The sequence below is a fragment of the Cervus elaphus genome, chromosome 29 (assembly GCF_910594005.1).
Source record: "Cervus elaphus chromosome 29, mCerEla1.1, whole genome shotgun sequence".
Taxonomy (NCBI): domain Eukaryota; kingdom Metazoa; phylum Chordata; class Mammalia; order Artiodactyla; family Cervidae; genus Cervus; species Cervus elaphus.
Window position 1 is genome coordinate 51,924,657 of NC_057843.1, and position 18,234 is coordinate 51,942,890.

General features: G+C 39.1%; 1 protein-coding gene across 3 annotated transcripts in view; it reads left to right on the forward strand.

Moving 5' to 3' along the window:
• Positions 1-518: 518 nt before the first annotated feature.
• The window catches only part of CEP78 (centrosomal protein 78), a 33,724-nt gene continuing 16,008 nt past the window's right edge, over positions 519-18,234 (forward strand). For 2 of the 3 annotated variants that reach the window (XM_043891105.1, XM_043891106.1), the window contains exons 1-10: positions 519-1,051; positions 5,416-5,588; positions 5,679-5,751; positions 6,816-6,919; positions 8,689-8,863; positions 11,289-11,402; positions 13,123-13,187; positions 13,466-13,589; positions 15,685-15,820; positions 17,228-17,273. In XM_043891105.1, coding sequence (XP_043747040.1) covers positions 799-1,051; positions 5,416-5,588; positions 5,679-5,751; positions 6,816-6,919; positions 8,689-8,863; positions 11,289-11,402; positions 13,123-13,187; positions 13,466-13,589; positions 15,685-15,820; positions 17,228-17,273 — 1,263 coding nt within the window. In that variant the 5' untranslated portion in view covers positions 519-798. The remainder of the gene's footprint in view (positions 1,052-5,415; positions 5,589-5,678; positions 5,752-6,815; positions 6,920-8,688; positions 8,864-11,288; positions 11,403-13,122; positions 13,188-13,465; positions 13,590-15,684; positions 15,821-17,227; positions 17,274-18,234) is intronic. The other variant, XM_043891107.1, reaches the window with a different exon arrangement.

Below are 18,234 nucleotides of genomic sequence, written 5' to 3' on the forward strand. Positions count from 1 at the left end.
TTAATGATCCACAGGTGTTTTTCATTCAGCCGTACATGCCTCCCTTACGGAGTGTACTCCCTCTCTTGGCTGGTGCAAGCACAGACACTTACCGGGAGTATAAGTGAGTAAGTGAAGTCACTCAGTCGTGTCCGACTCTTTGAGACCCCGTGGACTGTAGCCCACCAGGCTCCTCCGTCCATGGGATTCTCTACGCAAGAATACTGGAGTGGGTTGCCATTTCCTTCTCCAGGGGATCTTCCCAACCCAGAGATCGAACCCAGGTCTCCCGCATTGCAGGCAGACGCTTTAACCTCTGAGCCACCGACCACTGTAAAATGCGTTGATACAACCATATCTCACTTTCATTCGGATCAGTAAACGCTTTTTGTAATCCCCGAATGCCCTAAACCACCTACCTTTTGCACCGCCCTCTTCTCGAAGCTCCCGCCCTGATCCTCCGGCACGGTGCTCACGGGAGGCGGGGCCTGCGTGCTGACGCACGGGGAGCGCGCTGACGTACTCGTGCTCCCGCCTGCCGGCTTGAATCGCAGTCCCGCGCCGCGGAGGGCGGTGAGGCGGGCGCCAACGGCCGGTGCGGCGGGGCGGGAGGCAGCGCGGAAACACGGCATCCTGGGGGCGACCTAGCTGGGGCCCGGGGCGCTGAGTCTTCTGGCGGGTCCGCCGCTCCTGCTCAGGCTGAGCGGCAGCAGCCGCCCGGCGGTGGGCGCCCAGGAGCCGGGTAGCGACCCGGAGCCCCCAAGGCGGGGTGCGGACGTCGTGTCCGCAGCCTGCGTCCCCCGCGGCCGCGCCCGGGCCATGATCGACTCGGTGAAGCTGCGCCGCGACAGCGCGGCCGACTTCTTCTCGCATTATGAGTACCTGTGCGCGCTGCAGGACTCCGTGCCGCTGCCCGCCGTGCGCGCCTGTCTGCGGGAGGGCGTGCTGGACTTCAACGCCGACCGCCTCCGCGTGGCGGACTGGGCGCCGCTTCTCAGCACCCTCAAGAATGATAAAGATCTGCCCTTGATCTGCATCAAGAGCTGCTTCCAGCCGTGGCTTGGCGAAACAGGTTTGTAGTTCCGGCTCTCAGGGGCCCCCGTCCGCGCTGCGGAGCGGAGTTGTAGATGGTGCGAGGTGGAGCCTGGTTGCTAGAACGGTGCCCAGTGCCCCTGTGTGCACAGGAGATGGGGCGTGCGGCCTAGGACTCCTGCCGGCTCCGCGACCCCGGCCGAGTGCCTTAAGGATCTCTGTGTTCATCTGTTAACGTGGGCTTCACGTGTCTGTGGTGGTTGCAGGATTCACTTCTGTTAATGCACAGTTTGGAGCGTTGTTAATTGTTCGACAGATGTTACCTGGTCTATTGAAAGACTTTGCCTTGTACAGAACAAAGAGATTAGGAAGTTGGTGTATCCCAGCTTCATTTCCTTTTGATTAAAGACAGGACTCAGGGGAAAAAAAAGAGTTGTATCACATAGTGGAAAGCGCACAAGTGTGAAGGCAGCTTAGGGTTTGAATTCCAGAGCTTATAGTGTCTGTGACCTGGGCAGGCTACTTTTCAACTGCAATCCCCACACTTGTAAAATGACATTAAAAACCACTTTTTCCATGGGTTCTTAGATTTAGGCAGATTATGTGTGTAAAGTACCCTTGCACTTGAGTGAGTTCAGTCATCTCCTGCCCTGGGTGACCTTCCCTTCTCCCGGGCAGCAGGTAGATACAAGCATAGTAGTCAGTACTCTGAAAGAGTGAGTTCTGGAGTTACAGAGATAGGATTTTTTAAATTGAATTTTTTATTTTATATCGGCATGTTATTGATTTACAGTGTTATTGTAGATTCAAGTATACAGTAAAATGATCAGTTATACATATATATATATATATCCATTCTTTCTCAGATTCTTTTCCCATACAGGTTATCAAGTAGAGTTTTCTGTGCTATACACTAGGTCCTTGTTGGTCATCTATTTTATATATAATAGTGTGTATAGGTTAATCTCAGGCTCCTAATTTATCCTTCCCCTCCACCTATCCCCTGTGCAAAGCACAGAATCTTGGAAGAAAAGGTTCAGAGTAGGCTCCTTGGAGGCGGTACCATGCTTTCTAAGGACATGGAGAAGCTTCGGCGGTGGCAGGAGGGAGCAGTTTGTGTCAGAGGTTGAGAAATATAAGAAAATATGGCAAAACTAAGGTACAGGAGTGGAACTCAGGGTTTGGGAAAGAGATGAGAGTTGATACCGGAAATAATTGTGGGGCTAGACAGAAAGGGGCTTTGTTTGTCCTGTTAGAAGGTGGGATGTTTATCCTGAAGACGGTGGGAAGCTAAGAACAATGAGATGGACTTTTGATTTAGAAGTTCACTCTGACCTCCACATGAAAGGCAGTTAATTGGATGCAGATAAATTTAATCTAACGGTCCAAATTAAGTTATAAATGGTTAGACTGGATTTTAAGAGATCAATGATTCAGAATGGGTGGGACCTAGTGACCAGTTAGAAAAAGGAAGACAGCAAGCTTGGGTGAAAAGCCACATCTTTCTGAGAGATAAGGAGCACAGTGGGAAGGGAGTGGGGTGGGGAGAGGATCTTACTTCTTCTTCAGTGCTTTAGAGCCAACTGGTAAACAGGTCTGGGCCCAAGGTATAGATCTGAGTTTTAGGGAGGACAGGTGTTTGAAGGCACAAAGAAGATCCAATGAGTTATAGTTCTGAGAGATGTTTTTTTTTTTTTTGAGAGATGTTTTTTAATTGGACATACCTGAGGATGTTTATGAATGAGAGAAAGTAGCCAGCAGAGGAAATGTGTGCAGATCTAGGAGAGGAAATGATTTATTTTTAAAAACCTGAATGCTTTTCATGTACCTGGCCCTTTTCTAGGATCTGGGGTTCACCCCATCTGTTAACTCTTCTCCAAGGACAGCTCAGCCCATCCCCTGGTGAAAGGAAGTCAGATTATTCTCTGCATCCCATTCAGGTGTAGGAACTGTTCCTTACCTCTGAAGGCACTTTACTTAACCAAAGTAATAACTTAGAAATCAAAAGAAATTACAGCTGAAAGGGACCTTAAAGGCCACTGTACTTGATTTTCCCTAATATTTTGCATGAATATAAGAAAAATATATGGCAGAAAGCATTCTCTTCATAGTTCCTTCACTGAACTTTCTTTTTTTTTTTTTTTGTTTTTTGTTTTTTTTTGAACTTTCTTTATGTCTTGCATCCAGTGGGTCTAGCTTGTAGATTTTGGCCTCTTCCTAAATTTGCTTCTTCATGCATATTGTTACATTTTGCCTGGACTATTGCAGAAGCACTTAGGTGGTTTTGCTGCCCGTGGGCTTAGTTCCTGTAAGTCCATCTGCCTACTCAGCTTGAGTGATGTTCTAAAATAAAAAGATATGTTTAAAACAGTGCTTGCAATAGTGTTCCCACACAGGATTATTGCATGTTAGTTGCACAGCTTGTGTTTTGCACAGAGGCATGAAATCTGAACTGTGCTCTGCCAAGCCTCATGGGGCTCTTTGGCCCTGAAGAAGGGTTCTTTTTCTAATCATTCCCTTTATCTAATTGGTCCTTCAGCAGCGGGGCTCCTTTTTCTAATCAGCGGCGGCACCCTTATTGAGCCAGCGGTAGCCCCAGCCCTCATGACCTATGGGATAAAAGCCATACTGTCTCCCAGACTTGGTTCAGCCAGCATCTCTATTATTTTTATTTTTTTAATATTCAAACGTTCAGAGCAGTTTTATTTTCAGTAGCCCCAAAGTGGAAACCACTTACGTGTCCATCAGTAGGTTTATTGATAAATTGTAGCATGTCCTTACAACAAAATACCACCCAGCAATTAAAAGGAATGAGCTATCGATATCCACAACAGCCTGGAGAAATCGCAAAATAATTGTTGTTGTTCAGTCGCTCAGTCATGTCCTACTCTTTGCGACCCCATGGACTGCAGCTTGCTAGGCTTCCTGTCCTTCGCTATCTCCTGGAGTTTGCCCAAACTCCTGTCCACTGAGTCAGTGATGCCATCCAACCATCTCATCCTCTGCCGTCCCCTTCTTCTCCTGCCTTCAGTCATTCCTAGCATCAGGGTCTTTTCCATGAGTCGGCTCTTCACATCAGGTGGCCAAAGTATTGGAGCTTCAGCTTCAGCATCAGTCCTTCCATAAATATTCAGGACTGATTTCCTTTAGGATTGACTGGTTTGACCTCCTTGCAGTCAGATTCTCAAGAGTCTTCTCCAAGACCACACTTCAAAGGCATTAATTCTTTGGCATTCAGCCTTCTTTATGATCCAACTCTCATATCCATACATGAATACTGGAAAAATCATAGCTTTGACTAGACAGACCCTTGTCAGCAGAGTAATGTCTTTTCTTTTTAATATGCTGTCTAGGTTTGTCATAGTTTTTCTTCCAAGGAGCAAGCATCTTTTAATTTCATGGCTGTAGTCATCATCCTAAGTGATTTTGGAGCCCAGGAAAATAAAGTCTGTCACTGTTTCCATTGTTTCCCTATTTATTTGCCATGAAGTGATGGGACCTGATGCCACTGAATTTTTTTTTTTTGCCATTGAGTTTTAAGCCAGCATTTTCACTCTCCTCTTTCACCTTCATCAAGAGACTCTTTAGTTCCTCTTTGCTTTCTGTCATAAGGGTGGTATCATCTGCATATCTGAGGTTATTGATATTTCTCCCAGCAGTCTTGATTCCAGCTTGAGCTTCATCCATCCTGGCATTTAGCATGATGTAGTCTGTGTATTAGCTAAATAAGCATGGAGATAATATACAGCCTTGATGTATGCCTTTCCCAATTTTAAACCAGTTCATTGTTCCATGTCCGGTTCTAACTGTTGCTTCTTGACCTGCATACAGGTTTCTCAGAATAGTTACTCTGAGTGAAAAAAGACCTGGAAAAAAAAAAAAAAAAACAAAACTACATACTGTATAGTTTCATCTATAAAACGCCAGAAAATAAACTAATCTATAGTGTCAGAAAGCAGCTCAGTGGTGGACTGAGACTGGAGTGGAGTGACATCTCTATTCTGTTTCTTCTCCCACTTGCACCCCTGGCCTTCTGTCATCCCCGCCTGCAGTATTTACAGCACCCAGCAGGTGTCAGGTCTGAATGTCTACACAAGGGTGTTCCCTCTGCAGTTAATCCACCTCCCTCTCCAGCTCTAAGTAGTGTCATCTTTCTAGATTCAGCTTCAGGGTGATCATGAAGCCATCACTTAGATATAACGTTTTGCTTCCATAGGAACCTCTGTACATATAGATTATGTTTCTTTATCTCACGTGGTGAAAGTTTTGAGTTTACATATGTCCATCCTTAAAGAGGGTTTAAAGGGCAGGAGTCATTTCTAATCCTTAGCCCAGAGTGTATGCTTTTTAATGATGATAAAGTGTATGGTTGAAATCACTCATTTTACAATAATTTTGCTTTAGCTTCTGACAGAAATAAAGTTTACAGAAGTCGTGTTCCTGCGATAAGAAATAAAGATGTGACCTTCCAGTTGTGTAAAGCTCTTAAATGCTGTTTAAGTGCATCAGGTGCGCTGAGGAACCTGGAGCTTAACGGGCTAGTTCTGAGAGAGAGAGACTTAACGATGTTAACAAAGGTAAGCCTTCAGTGAGTCCTGCCGACATTTGGTAGTTGCTTTGGGGGGAACTAAACCAATACAATTTTGAACTTTTTTTCCTCATTAAAGGGATTGAATAAATCAGCCACTTTGGTGCACCTGTCTCTTGCGAATTGTCCAATTGGAGATGGAGGTTTAGAAAGTAAGTGTCCGTCTTAAGTCTCTTCCCATCAGACTAGTCTTGTGATTCACTGCACACCGTGTTGATTCCTGTCTGCCTTTTCTTGGTGCGCTCCCCGCCTGGATTGTCTCCCGTACCTGCTCACACCTCGGTCCGTTCTCATTTGTACCATGGAAGTCTGTCATGCTGGATACTCTGAGCACTAATTTTACTTCAGTTTGCGTTAAGCCCCAAACCACACATTTTGTATTTTCTGTTTTTTGTGTTTGTTTATATTTTTGTGGTTTCTCTTTAAGAAACATCATGGGAAGGGAAATAGCAAGATGTCAAGAGCAAAAAAAATCTGTATCTTTAAACTGTTAAAACATCCATCTGCAGTAATAATTATAATGCACTGTGGAATGTGTTAAAGTAGGAGATATATTCAAAGTACTATAAGAGCATTTAAAAGGCGAGCAAACTCAGTAGTGTTGGCAGGGGTGTATCATGGAAGTAATCACAAAGAAGGTGACTGTTGGGGTGCTGAAGCATTCGTGTGTGTTCATTGTGCTCAGTACTGGCCTGGAGGGCTAAGGGGGGCTGCATTTCAATTTGAGGGAACAGAGTTTGAGATCGTCAATCTTATATTACTGTATTATATTGCATAGTACCTAATAAGATTCTGAGTTTATAGTTGACATTTAAATTGTTGATTGAAAATTGGGATATATCATTGGAAATGAAAGTAAGAAGAGTCTTATGCTTTTTAGGTTTTTCTTTTTTTTCCCTGTGTCTTTAAAGGTATCTAATACTTAACAGTGGTTAGGAATAAAGTTTGCAGTATTCAGTGTATTCAGTTTTAGTATCTAAATAGAATTAAACTATTGTTGTAAACTGAACACTCTAGCACTTCGTTACTGACTTATTTTAGAATGCATCGATCAGTCAGTTACCTATTGGAGAAGATTGTCAACAGTGATTTTAAGAATCTAGCTATAAACCTCCAATTGACTCACGAAAACCAAATAAGTCAAGTTTGACCAATATATAGGCTCTTCATCTTATTGTGTGTGTGGTTTTCTTTTTTTTTTTTTTTTTCCTTTTAGTTGTTTGTCAAGGTATAAAGAACTCTGTCACTCTTAAGACAATAAACTTCACGGGGTGTAATCTGACATGGCAGGGAGCAGATCACATGGCCAAGATCTTAAAGGTGATTTTATGTTTAAACTTTCATGAAAACATACGTGATTGAAGCACATTAACTTTTTGATACAAATGGCAGTGATTTTTGTCTTTTGATACATGTGAGTGCAGCTTTAGTTTTGTTGAAAGAATATGACCAGTTTTCAGTTTGAGATTCTTCCATTTAGTAAAGACAGTCCACTTAATCTTAGAAATAAGACATTTAATATATACTACATAATAATATTTAAATACTTTTATATCTTTAGTTATTGAAAACATTTATTGTAATACTGTGAAGAAACTTGTCATTATAGTCTTCAACAAGACGTAAATGTTAAGTGTTTATTAGATGCTATAGTCTATAAACTAATAAAAATTACTACTTCAGAGCTCTCTATAGTTTTAAAAATACTGCCTTAACAACTTTATAGTGGTTATATTTACTGTGTTTAGGCCTAAAATTATTTAATAATTTGACATGAAGCCTTTTTAATACTTTGATGGTACAGATCAAGGATAGGTAAACTATGGCTAGGGGGCCAAACCCAGCCCATCCCCTGATTTTGTGAAGAAAGCTTTTTGGAACATAGCCACACCCCTTGTTTGCATGGTAACTAACTAAGGCTACTTTCACCCTACACCCATGGTGATGAGTAGTTGCCACAGAAACTGTATGGCCCACAAAGCTGAAAATTTTTTAATTTAAATTTAAAAAATTTAAAAATGCTTTGGACCTGTACAGGGCAAATCCATTGATTCCCTGGGATAGAAAATGGTGGCGAGCTTGCGTGCTGAAGCCAAATGTCCTAGGTTCAGATTTCATCTCTCCCCGTTTCATAGCTGATGACCATGGGCAAATTGCTTAACCTCTGTGCTTTGTTATGAGGTTTAAATCAACTCATTTGGATAAATAGTGCCTGGCACATAATAAGCACTGTATAAGTGTGCTGTTATTTCTGCTTGTAGCTTTTATAAGTTATTGTTAATAGAAAAATGACACTAATGATTTTTCTTTTAGTGTCAGAGAAACTTTGAGTCTTGTTCAAGAATGTAATAAGATTTTTTTCCTTTAAAGTCAATGTTCCTTGTTAACAAAATTTATTTTATGAATATAAAGAACTGAATATGTTTAAGATAATGCTAGTAGTTAAATGTCAAACTCTCAATTTCCTAAGGCACATCAAACTGACTTTTCATAGTCCAGGCCTTTAAAGTTGGTGTATATATCTGAAGTAGTATGTGAGATCCATTTTGTAAATATAGTTTTTAAACTAATACCTTAGAAGTTAGAAGAAGATATTAGAACCCATTTACTTTTGTACCATTTAAAAAATGTGTCGTTTACAGTGTACACAAACTATATGTATAGAACTTCATGTATATAACTTGTTAATAAATAAGATGCATATTAAAATTTTTCTTAGAGGGTGCCCAGTCAAGTGTTTGGAGACCACTGGAGGACAGAATGATAAAATTTAGAGCCTCAGCAATGACAGAATTTAGAACTAATTCCCTGGGTTGGCAGATAAGGGAAATAAAATTCTTAAACTGTAACTGAATTGTCAAACTTTATATAGCTAATCAAAAACAGTCATCCAGTGGCTAGAGTCTGATCACTGACAGACTTGAATCTGGGTCACTGGATCCCTAAAGCAGAATTAACTGTTTAATTTCTCCTGTCATATATGCTTGGTACGTACGTGTGTGTAAATCTCTGACATAATAAACTATACTCAGTAGGCATACGCTGTTTCTTCATTCAAGTGACTTACTTTCGTCCCATTCAATCTGAAGTATCAGACCATCAGAAGGCATGAAGAAACCTGGGCTGAGAGTCTTCGTTACAGGAGACCTGATCTTGACTGCATGGCTGGTTTGAGGCGCATCACTCTGAACTGCAACACACTCATTGGTGACCTTGGTGCAAATGGTTTTGCAGAATCTCTTAGTGAGGATTTATGGCTGAGAGGTAAATTCTAAAATTGAATATATTGAATTTTTCAACTAGATATACTTAGCTTTTGGCATGATAACTGTTGCCATAGGATTTTTATTTTTTTAATTTCATTTTTTTCAGTAGCTTTTATTTTACTTTTAAACTTTCTCTGATTTGCATATATTCTTTATAGAAAATACAAAGTAACAGGAGAGCAATTACCTGTAATCTTAATGCCCAGACATAATCACCGTTCATTTTGGTGTGTATACGTTCAGTCTTTTTTTTCTTTCTATAAATATATTTATACATTTAGGGATTACAAAAATAGAATGTAGTATACTTGCTATTTCATATTCCTGCTTTTTTCACTTAATGATGTCTCATGTAGTATTCCATCATATTGATGTCCTGTAGTTTAATCAGTTCTTTGCAATTAGGTTTAGACAGTTTGGTTTTCCCTATCAGAAACAATGTGAACACATTGTATATACATCCCTGTGTCCATCAAGATTATTTCTGTGGAATGAGTTACTAAAAGTGGAATGATTAAGTGTGAGATATTTTTAAGACTTTGGGTACACATTGCCAAACTGCCATTCAGAAATGTTGTGCCAGTTTGTAGCCTAACCCTCACAAACACGGGCTTACAGCACTTTTAAAACCTGTAAAACTACAAAAATGAAGACCTCTCCCTTTCTTATGCGACTTTTTTTAGTTAATAAAGTGTAAGCATCCTAACAAGTCAATAATTTACATCTATAGCATCATTTTTAGTGACTGTTCAGTGTTCCCTTATATGAACATGCCACAGTACACTTAGCTTATTCACTCTTGTGTATAAGCTGTGTCCCATTTTTAAATTACAGTTCTCATACACATCCTGGCCTATATCTGATTATTTCTTTTGGTTAAATTCTTAGAGAATTGATGAATCAAAAGGGCATACTGATTTTGAAAGCTTTTATTACATGATGACCTAATCTGATAGGTGAATAATCACATTTTATTTTATTTTGTATTCACTTGATTTACTGGTGAGATTTAGTGACTGTTTGTATTAATTTGACTAGTTGATTAATTATACCGTGTCCATTTGTCTGCTGTGAGAGTGTGTAAGGATTGCATCATGCCCTCTCAGATCCGCACGTCTGACTTGCTATTTCTGTGTGCCATGGGGTTTTGAAAGACACCAGTTATTTTACTGTAATAGTATATATGCTGTGGTCAGTTGCTCAATTGTGTCTGACTCATTGCAACCCCACACAGACTGTAGTCCCTCAAGCTCCTCTGTCCATGGGATTTTCCTGGTAAGAATACTGACGTGGGTTGAATTTCCTTCTCTAGGGGATCTTCCCAACCCAAGGACATACAGCACTTTAGAAAAAGACTGATGATAGTTTCCTTTCATTTAGTATTTTTTAATACCTATGCTTTTGTACTGATGATACCTTTGGTTTAAATGAATAGGTTGTTCAGCCCCAGAACTATTAGAATTCACAGTCATTTGTCCTGTATTTTGTCTGACCTTTTACAGAAAGTGCTGTTGACCAACATTCTTTCATGATAGGCTTTTAGCATGTATTTTCTATTCACACATTCTTTGAGTTTGTTGTTATTTGTATCCTCTTAGACTTCTTTGTCTTATTTATTCTAAAGCAGTTATTATACTTTTTCTACTTTGTTCTCCCCTTTTAACCAGTTTCAAGAGTGGTTTGGAACTCAAGATCATGATCAAAAGAATGCAGTGCAGTTTCTGAGCTTCACCAGTTTTTGCTTGTGGGGTTTACAGTGCCACCACTGCCCTTGGTGGGCTCCCCTGACAGCTCAGTTGGTAAAGAATTCACCTGCAATGCAGGAGACCCTGGTTCAATTCCTGGGTTGGAAGATCCACTAGAGAAGGGATAGGCTACCCACTCAGGTATTCTTGGGCTTCCCTTGTGGCTCAGCTGGTAAAGAATCCACCTGCAATGTGGGAGACCTAGGTTTGATCCGTGGGTTGGGAAGATCCCCTGGAGAAGGGAAAGGCTACCCACTCCAGGATGCTGGCCTGGAGAATTCCATGGACTTACACTCCATAGGGTCGCAAAGTGTTGGACAGGACTGAGCAGCTTCCACCTTCCCTACCCTTGCTCATTGTGAACTGAGATTCGTTTCGTTTTGTTTTGTGCTCATAGGTTATATGCAATTTATTCTTCAGTTCTAGAATTGTAAAATATGCTGGATGATTTATTGGTACTAAATGCAGGGTAATCATTGTACATCCAAGAAGAGGTTTTTAAATTGGATTTTGCATTATGTGTGTGCATATATTTTTATGTTTTTTTCAATACCCCAGATTACAAACCTGCCATGACTGGTTTTATGCAGGACTCTTCCACACATGGGAAAATGAGAGTTGTCTATATGTTTAATCTGTATAGAGTTAGCAAGTGACCTTTTTGTCTTTCACCAAAAGCACTTGACCTGCAGCAGTGTGGCCTCACCAATGAAGGAGCAAATGCTTTACTAAAAGCCCTTGAAACCAATAGAACTCTGGTCGTTCTGGATATAAGAAAAAATCCACTTGTTGGTATGTGGTCACTTTTTAAAAAATTGATTAAAAAATAGCAAAACAAAAGCACTTTTTAATGTATTGATGATTTTAAAAACCTAACGTGTTTAACTACACAGTTGACCCTTGAACAACTTGGGGTTACTGTTGCTGACCCCCACACAGTTGAAAATCTGGGTATAACTTTATAGTCAGTGGTTCTGCCTCTGTGGATTCATCCAACCTTGGATTGAGTAGAACAGTAGTATATATTTACTGAAAAAAATCTGTGTAACTAGACCCACAAAGTTCAGACCTGTGTTGTTCAGGGTCAGCTGCCCTTCCCTAATGTTGCATTTCCCTTATGTTTTTAGCAGATAATTTACTGATTAAAATGAATTATACTTGTAAATCATTCTTGCCTCTACTCTGAAGATGAATGTAGATAATCTTGCTTCTGCCAAGCGCCTTATTTCCTTCTTGTGCAGTTCTTGGAACGAGTGCTTTATTCCTTTGTCAGTTTAACAAGTAAAAATTTTTAATACTTTTTGTGTACCAGATATGGGTTTTGGCACTAAACCAGAGATAAAGCACTGAACCAGACAGACAAAGTCTTGCCGTCATGGAGCTTACATTCTACTGAAGGAGTTCAGGTAGAAATGAGTAAACAGATGAGGAATATAGTTTTAGATAGTAGGAAGTGAAAAGATACCTTAATGTGAAGTGAGTGAGGGGGCAGGTAGGCCTACATTGGATCTGCTTTCTAGGGGACAAGTTTACCAGAGAAGTAATGTTTGAGTGGAGACCTGAATGAAGAGAGGAGCAAGCCATGGAAGATCTGGGGAAAGCACATTCCAGGACAAGGGGACAATGAGGATGCAAGCATGTAGGTGGGTGGAATATTTAAGGGAAAGTAAGGAGGCCAACATAGCCAGAGCACTGAGTGAGGAAGAGTGTGGTATACCATGAGGTCAAGGAGCTAGCCAGGGCCTGATCTTGTAAAGTCTTGAAGGCCAGAGTAAAGACATGGTTATTCTAAATGAGTAGAGGGTTTTGAACTGGAAAAAGGCATGATCTAAATAATGTCTCAATAAGATGACCCTGGCATAGCGAATAGACTTGGGGGGCTGGGGCATAGAAGAGAAACAGGGAGACCAGTTAGGAGACTGTTTCAGTGATCCAAATGAGAGATGTTTATGGCTTAGCTTAGCTTGGAAGTTTGGAGCAAGTGAAAAGCGATTGAATTCAGGTTGTATTTTGAGGGTGTAACTAACAAGACTTGCAGATGGATTAGATGTGGGGTATGAAGGAAGGATTAACAGAGAGTCAAGTCCTTGATGATTAAGTGCGCAACTGGGTGGTACCACTTAGGAGGGGGCTGATGGGAGGAGCAGCTTTTGAGGGAATATCGAGACTTTGGTTTGATATTTTAGATACCTTTGAGGTATCTGTGTGTCTGGACAGTTCTCAGACTCTGCTTTCTATCCAGAGGTACCCAATGCCACTTTAGATGCGAAGTGTTTAAATTTTACTTTTGCTGCTACCCAAATAGCCCCTGGGGTCAGTCTGCAAGATGGCATCTTAGGTTTTTGAGGAAGAAATTAGAATATACAAAGGGAGAAATAGGTATATTATTATATAATGTAGACTTCATATTTAATTTTATGGGTAAAGCAGTAGTTAGTTGGCTTTTGTTTTTAAATGGAAATAGCCACTCATTGGGAAATAAGTACTCTCATTTCAATTTATTTTACTTTAGATCATTCTGTGATGAAAGCCATTATCAAAAAAGTTCTCCAGAATGGAAGAAGTGCCAAGTCAGAGGTATAACATGTTTTAGTTTTCTAGAAAGAATTTCACTTTAATGTCTTTCTTAAAAAAAAAAAAAATTATAAGGATACTTTCTGCCATCTTAAACTAAGCTTTTAGTCAAATCAAATGGCTTTTCTGTTTCTGAAAATATTGTGCAATTCTTTAATTCAGGTCCCCAGAAATGCTGTCAGAAACCTTTTATTAACTTAAAATGTTTTAATTTCCAATTAAGATCAAACCTTGATAAATTACTTGTAACTTAAGTGGCATATTTATTATTTCTTTCTCAGTACCAATGGATAACTTCTCCATCCGTGAAGGAACCAGTGAAGGAACCATCCAAAGCTGCCAGACAGAAAAAGAGAACCATAATTTTGGGAAGTAGTCGAAAAGGAAAAGCTACTATTAGAATTGGTAACTTTTTTTTTTAATGCTACTATAACTTATAACCGTTATGTTTTCTAATGTGCTGAAATTAAAACAGCCAGTATTAACCACATAGATATTATTAATAGGACTATAATTGCCTTGATATGTATCATAAGAATTTATAGAATATAGAAATTATAAATGAATTTAAAGAGATGTTAATAACCAACTTCTGTGTTTACATTTCATAAAAAGTTTGTTATTTTGACAATATTTCCTGGTTGATGATTACTTCTAGTATTTTGCAATTGAAATTTGTGAAAAATTGGAAATAACCTGAAATAAGCTATTATAAGCATCTTCAGAAATACAACTTTTTTTTTCTACTAAAAGATGTATGATTTTGATTCCCCATTAATCAGCTTGCTTAGAGAACAATGTGTTAAATAGAAGTTGTCCAAAATGTTTATTAAATCAAAAATAGCTTATGATTTGTCTGCCAATTGTTACTTTAAGACGGTGATAGTTTGGTAATAATCAAATGGTATATAAAAAGAAATTAAGATTTTTATATCACACTAATTATATAGTATTATTAAAAGTTTATATAATGTATAAAGCATTCTTAAAATAGCTAATTTGACTTGCTATAATATTAGAAATAGAAATATAGGTAAATAAAACATGTATATATAAAACATGTTAGAAATTCGGTAATAGTATGTGGTGGTATAGAATAGGGCATCATGAAATGAGAATAAAACAAATTTTTTTTAATTTAGCATGATTAAACAAAGTGGAAATGTAACTGATGTTTACAAGCTCACTGAGCTATTTTAAGAGTAATTTTATTTTCTTTCTTGGGCTTTTTTTTTTTCTTTTATATTTGCTTCAGTTATTTGGAGACATAGAGGTAAGCCAAATCAATGTCTGGCTATGTAGGTAGATTCAGGTGAGTATAGGAGTTAAATAGCTGTGTGAATTGTGTCACATCTACAATGTAATTATGTATGCCTTAAAAAGATGGGAACTTTTATCGGAAATGTTTTTATCTCCTAATGAGACAAATGTAATTTTTAAAATTTTAATTATAAATATATTTGCATTACTTTCTGCAAGTAAAGGTGTACACATACAAACTATGTGCATATAGACTTTTTTTTTTAATTAAGTTAAAAAACAAAATGAACTGAGCCCCTCTGTATTTTGAGGCATGTAAATTTATCCAAAGAAATCACACAGGACCACGTGGTTGTTACCAGTAAGCTACACTATATGAAACATTTGTCCTGTATCACCACATACACTCTATTTTACATGCCATCCTAATGCTGGTAAAGTACAGTAGGTTTGAAGAATAAATACAATTATTTTAACCTATGATGCTTGTTTTCAGTAATGTTCAAGTTAAAGATTTAAATGTGAATTTTAGCATATGGTTTGTTCTAAAGAAAGTATTAGCTTGTGAGTCTCTTTTTTGCTACCAAATGTTTCTTATAAAAATACTTGACTCTTTAGTACTGAAGTGTAGGGTATGTCTCCGCATTTCACTCTTTCATCCAGTGGGTTTCACTTTTTGTGTGTGTTTTTTTTGTGTTTTCTATATGAAATCAAATGAACAGTGAAGGTCAGCAGACTTACAGGAGGGTAACATTGACTCATCTACCACCTGGCAACTTGTATACAGTCATCACTTTTATTTGTTTTTACATAGAAAAAATAATCTTAAAATGAAATCTTGGTCTAATCCCGAAGATTTGATTTGGCAGAAGTCATGGGTGTATTTATGTTTCTCTATTTTTGGGATTCAGAAATGCCAAAGGTGTTCTAAGATTAATATTGAGTGTGTCTGCGTGATACATAAAATGTACTATTCTTTGGGATTTTTCAAAAATTTATTTTTGCATGTTCTGCATACCTCAGTACTTTTGTTTTAGTTAAAATAACTCGTTACTGCAGTGGACTTACATTTTTAAAAATTGCTGGCCTGTGTAAAACATTTTCACAAAACAATCGTGTTTCTAATGGCCTGGACATCATTGTGAAGTGCCTGTTGTATTCCCTTCAGTGTGTACGCATGTGATAGTCGCTCTAGGCTTTTAGTGCATTTGATTCCTTCTTTTTGTGATTTCTCAAACAGGATTGGCCACAAAGAAACCTGTAGGTAATGGAAAGAAACCCTCCACTGGTAAAGACTCTTACGCCCCGGAACCTCTGCCTCCCGGTGTGTCTGGCTTCCTGCCATGGCGAACGGCAGAGCGTGCAAAGAGGAGCAGGTAGAGTGTTTTCATTCCCTGTCTTTCAGTCATTTGGAATTCTTTATTTTGGAGCTTCTATTATGTGGGAGGTCTCTGGTGGTTTCTATAGAGGAAGAAAGATAACTCACATGGCTTCTGCCTAATGAGTCCTCTAAGAAAGAAAAAAAATAATTGGAAGTTTGAAGTTGTTTCTCAAGTGTGACAACAGAGGTAACCCGGCGGGAGTCCTGAGGGGACTAAAATTCTCTCCAGTCGTGCAGATGAGAAAAGCTGCAGTAAAGGCAGATGTATTTGAGTCAAGCCCTATAGCATAGAAGTAGATATTTGGATCTGTAGGAATGGGAAAAAAGACATTTTAGGCATGGGAATAGTTTATTGCAGAATGGGTGAGAAATATGGATTAGACCTAATCTAAATCAACCAGCTTAATTCAGTAAATCAGATTTAGTTTGTCAAAGTAGACTTAACTAGCTTTAGCTGATTACTTATGCAGGGGATAAGTTCATAGTAATTTTGTCATAGAGCTGTGAGTAAAATTTTTCAACTATAGGTCTAGGCTTGCTAGATGAAATAAATTGCTCTAGGTTATTTTCAAGTGACTTATTTGGTAATATTCATAAAATCAGAGTGGCGCTAGTGGTAAAGAATCCACCTGGCGATGCAGGAGACGCAGGAAACGTGGGTTTGGTCCCTGGGTTGGGAAGATCCCCTGGAGGAGGAAATGGCAACCCACTCCAGTGTTCCTGCCTGAAAAATCCCATGGACAGAGGAGCTTGGTGGGCTAGAGTCCGTAGGATCACAGTGAGTCAGACACAACTGAGCATCTGAGCACATTGATGAAATTCGGTGTTAACAATTGCTTAAGAAAACAAAGAGAATTGATTTTAAATAGCACTTGAAGTAATTACTGAGTAAAATACCTGTTCAATTGCTCACATTTAGTTGATATTTATAATCCCCATTGGACAACTGACTACTTTCTTGCAAATGGTAATATAGATTTTTAAAGCATAAACTATCATATTGAATTCCCAGTCTTTGCACTTTAGTTTAAGAGCTTTGTGTTTTCATATCTTCTTCTTGAGGCAGTTATTAATCTCAGGTCCATCGTCCTCACAAGGAGTTGTAAATTAGAGAACGATTCATACCACCAGTTAAGAAGGTAGACTGAAATCTCAACCTCCCTGAATGTAGGAGTCAACGGTGCCTCTCATCAGTTCAGAGAGTTGTCACAAAGCGAGTCTGCTAAATTCTGTTCACTTTTTTTCATAGCAGAGCCTTCCAGGTCCTTGTTTTGAGCTGACTTATTTTTATATACAATTCTATGTGGATATTGTACATGATACTAGGAACTTATATTAAATGCATTTAACTAGTGATGTGTATACATCAAGATATAACTTTGTTTTGTTAATATCTTTTTAGGGGTTTTCCTTTAATCAAAGCTCGTGATGTGTGTAATCAGTTGCAGGTATGTGGTTATGATATTTATTGTATACAGGGGGTTGAATTGGGAAGGGTGGAAGGTCATACTCTTTGCTTTTTAAACTGAACAGAGCCTTACAAAAAACAGCTCCCTCTCTGAAATAAATCCATTTAAAACCCGTCTCGTCGTTCTCCCATTGCCCCTGTGTAGTTGTATGGATATGGCCCACTGGGAGCCTTGTGGTTGTCTGTAAACGAGTCAGTGGGTTCTCCAGCCCGCAAGTCGGCGGTTACCCGGTAAGGCGAGCTTGATTGTCATTTCTAACCCCTTACATGGAGCTGTCACACCCAAGGGTGTTCATGTGTTTTCAGAAGATGTTGTTTGGGGGCCGTCTGTACAAGTTCCTGATTTCAAGCCAATGTGAAGCAACATATCCCAAACCTCTGCTCTCTGAGTGTCCCTTCTTCCTCACCAAGGCTGCACACTTGCCTTCTTTTACAGCCTCATGGCCTTGGAGCAAGGTGATCCTGCCAGTGGCCTTAGGAGACTGTGGAGTTGCTCTGTTGAGATTAAAAGAAGAGCACCTTGGATGTCAGTCCTGCCCCTGGATGCCTCATTCTATTATTGGGAGTTTCCTCTCCTGCAGGGCTTGTCAGAATGATATCCTAGTGACTTGTCTTCTGCACAGTTATGTAAAACTAACACACATCCTTTTGACCCATAGACTTTTATGGGGTTGTGACCAGGTCAGTTTTTAAATGGAAGTGTCTTATTGAACAGCATTCCAGTGGCAGTGAAGCTCAATAGGAGAATTGAATTATAATTACACTAGTTTTGGCTTAAGGATGATGAGAAAATGAAATTTTTGATAGGTCAGTTTTAATTGTGTATGTAGGTGACTAATTTTTTAAAAAAATTCTGTTTATTATTCACAGTTTAGATATGTTGACTTTCTAATTATTCTTCTGATTCTTTACCAGTCCCCTTACTGATGAATTGCCCTCCT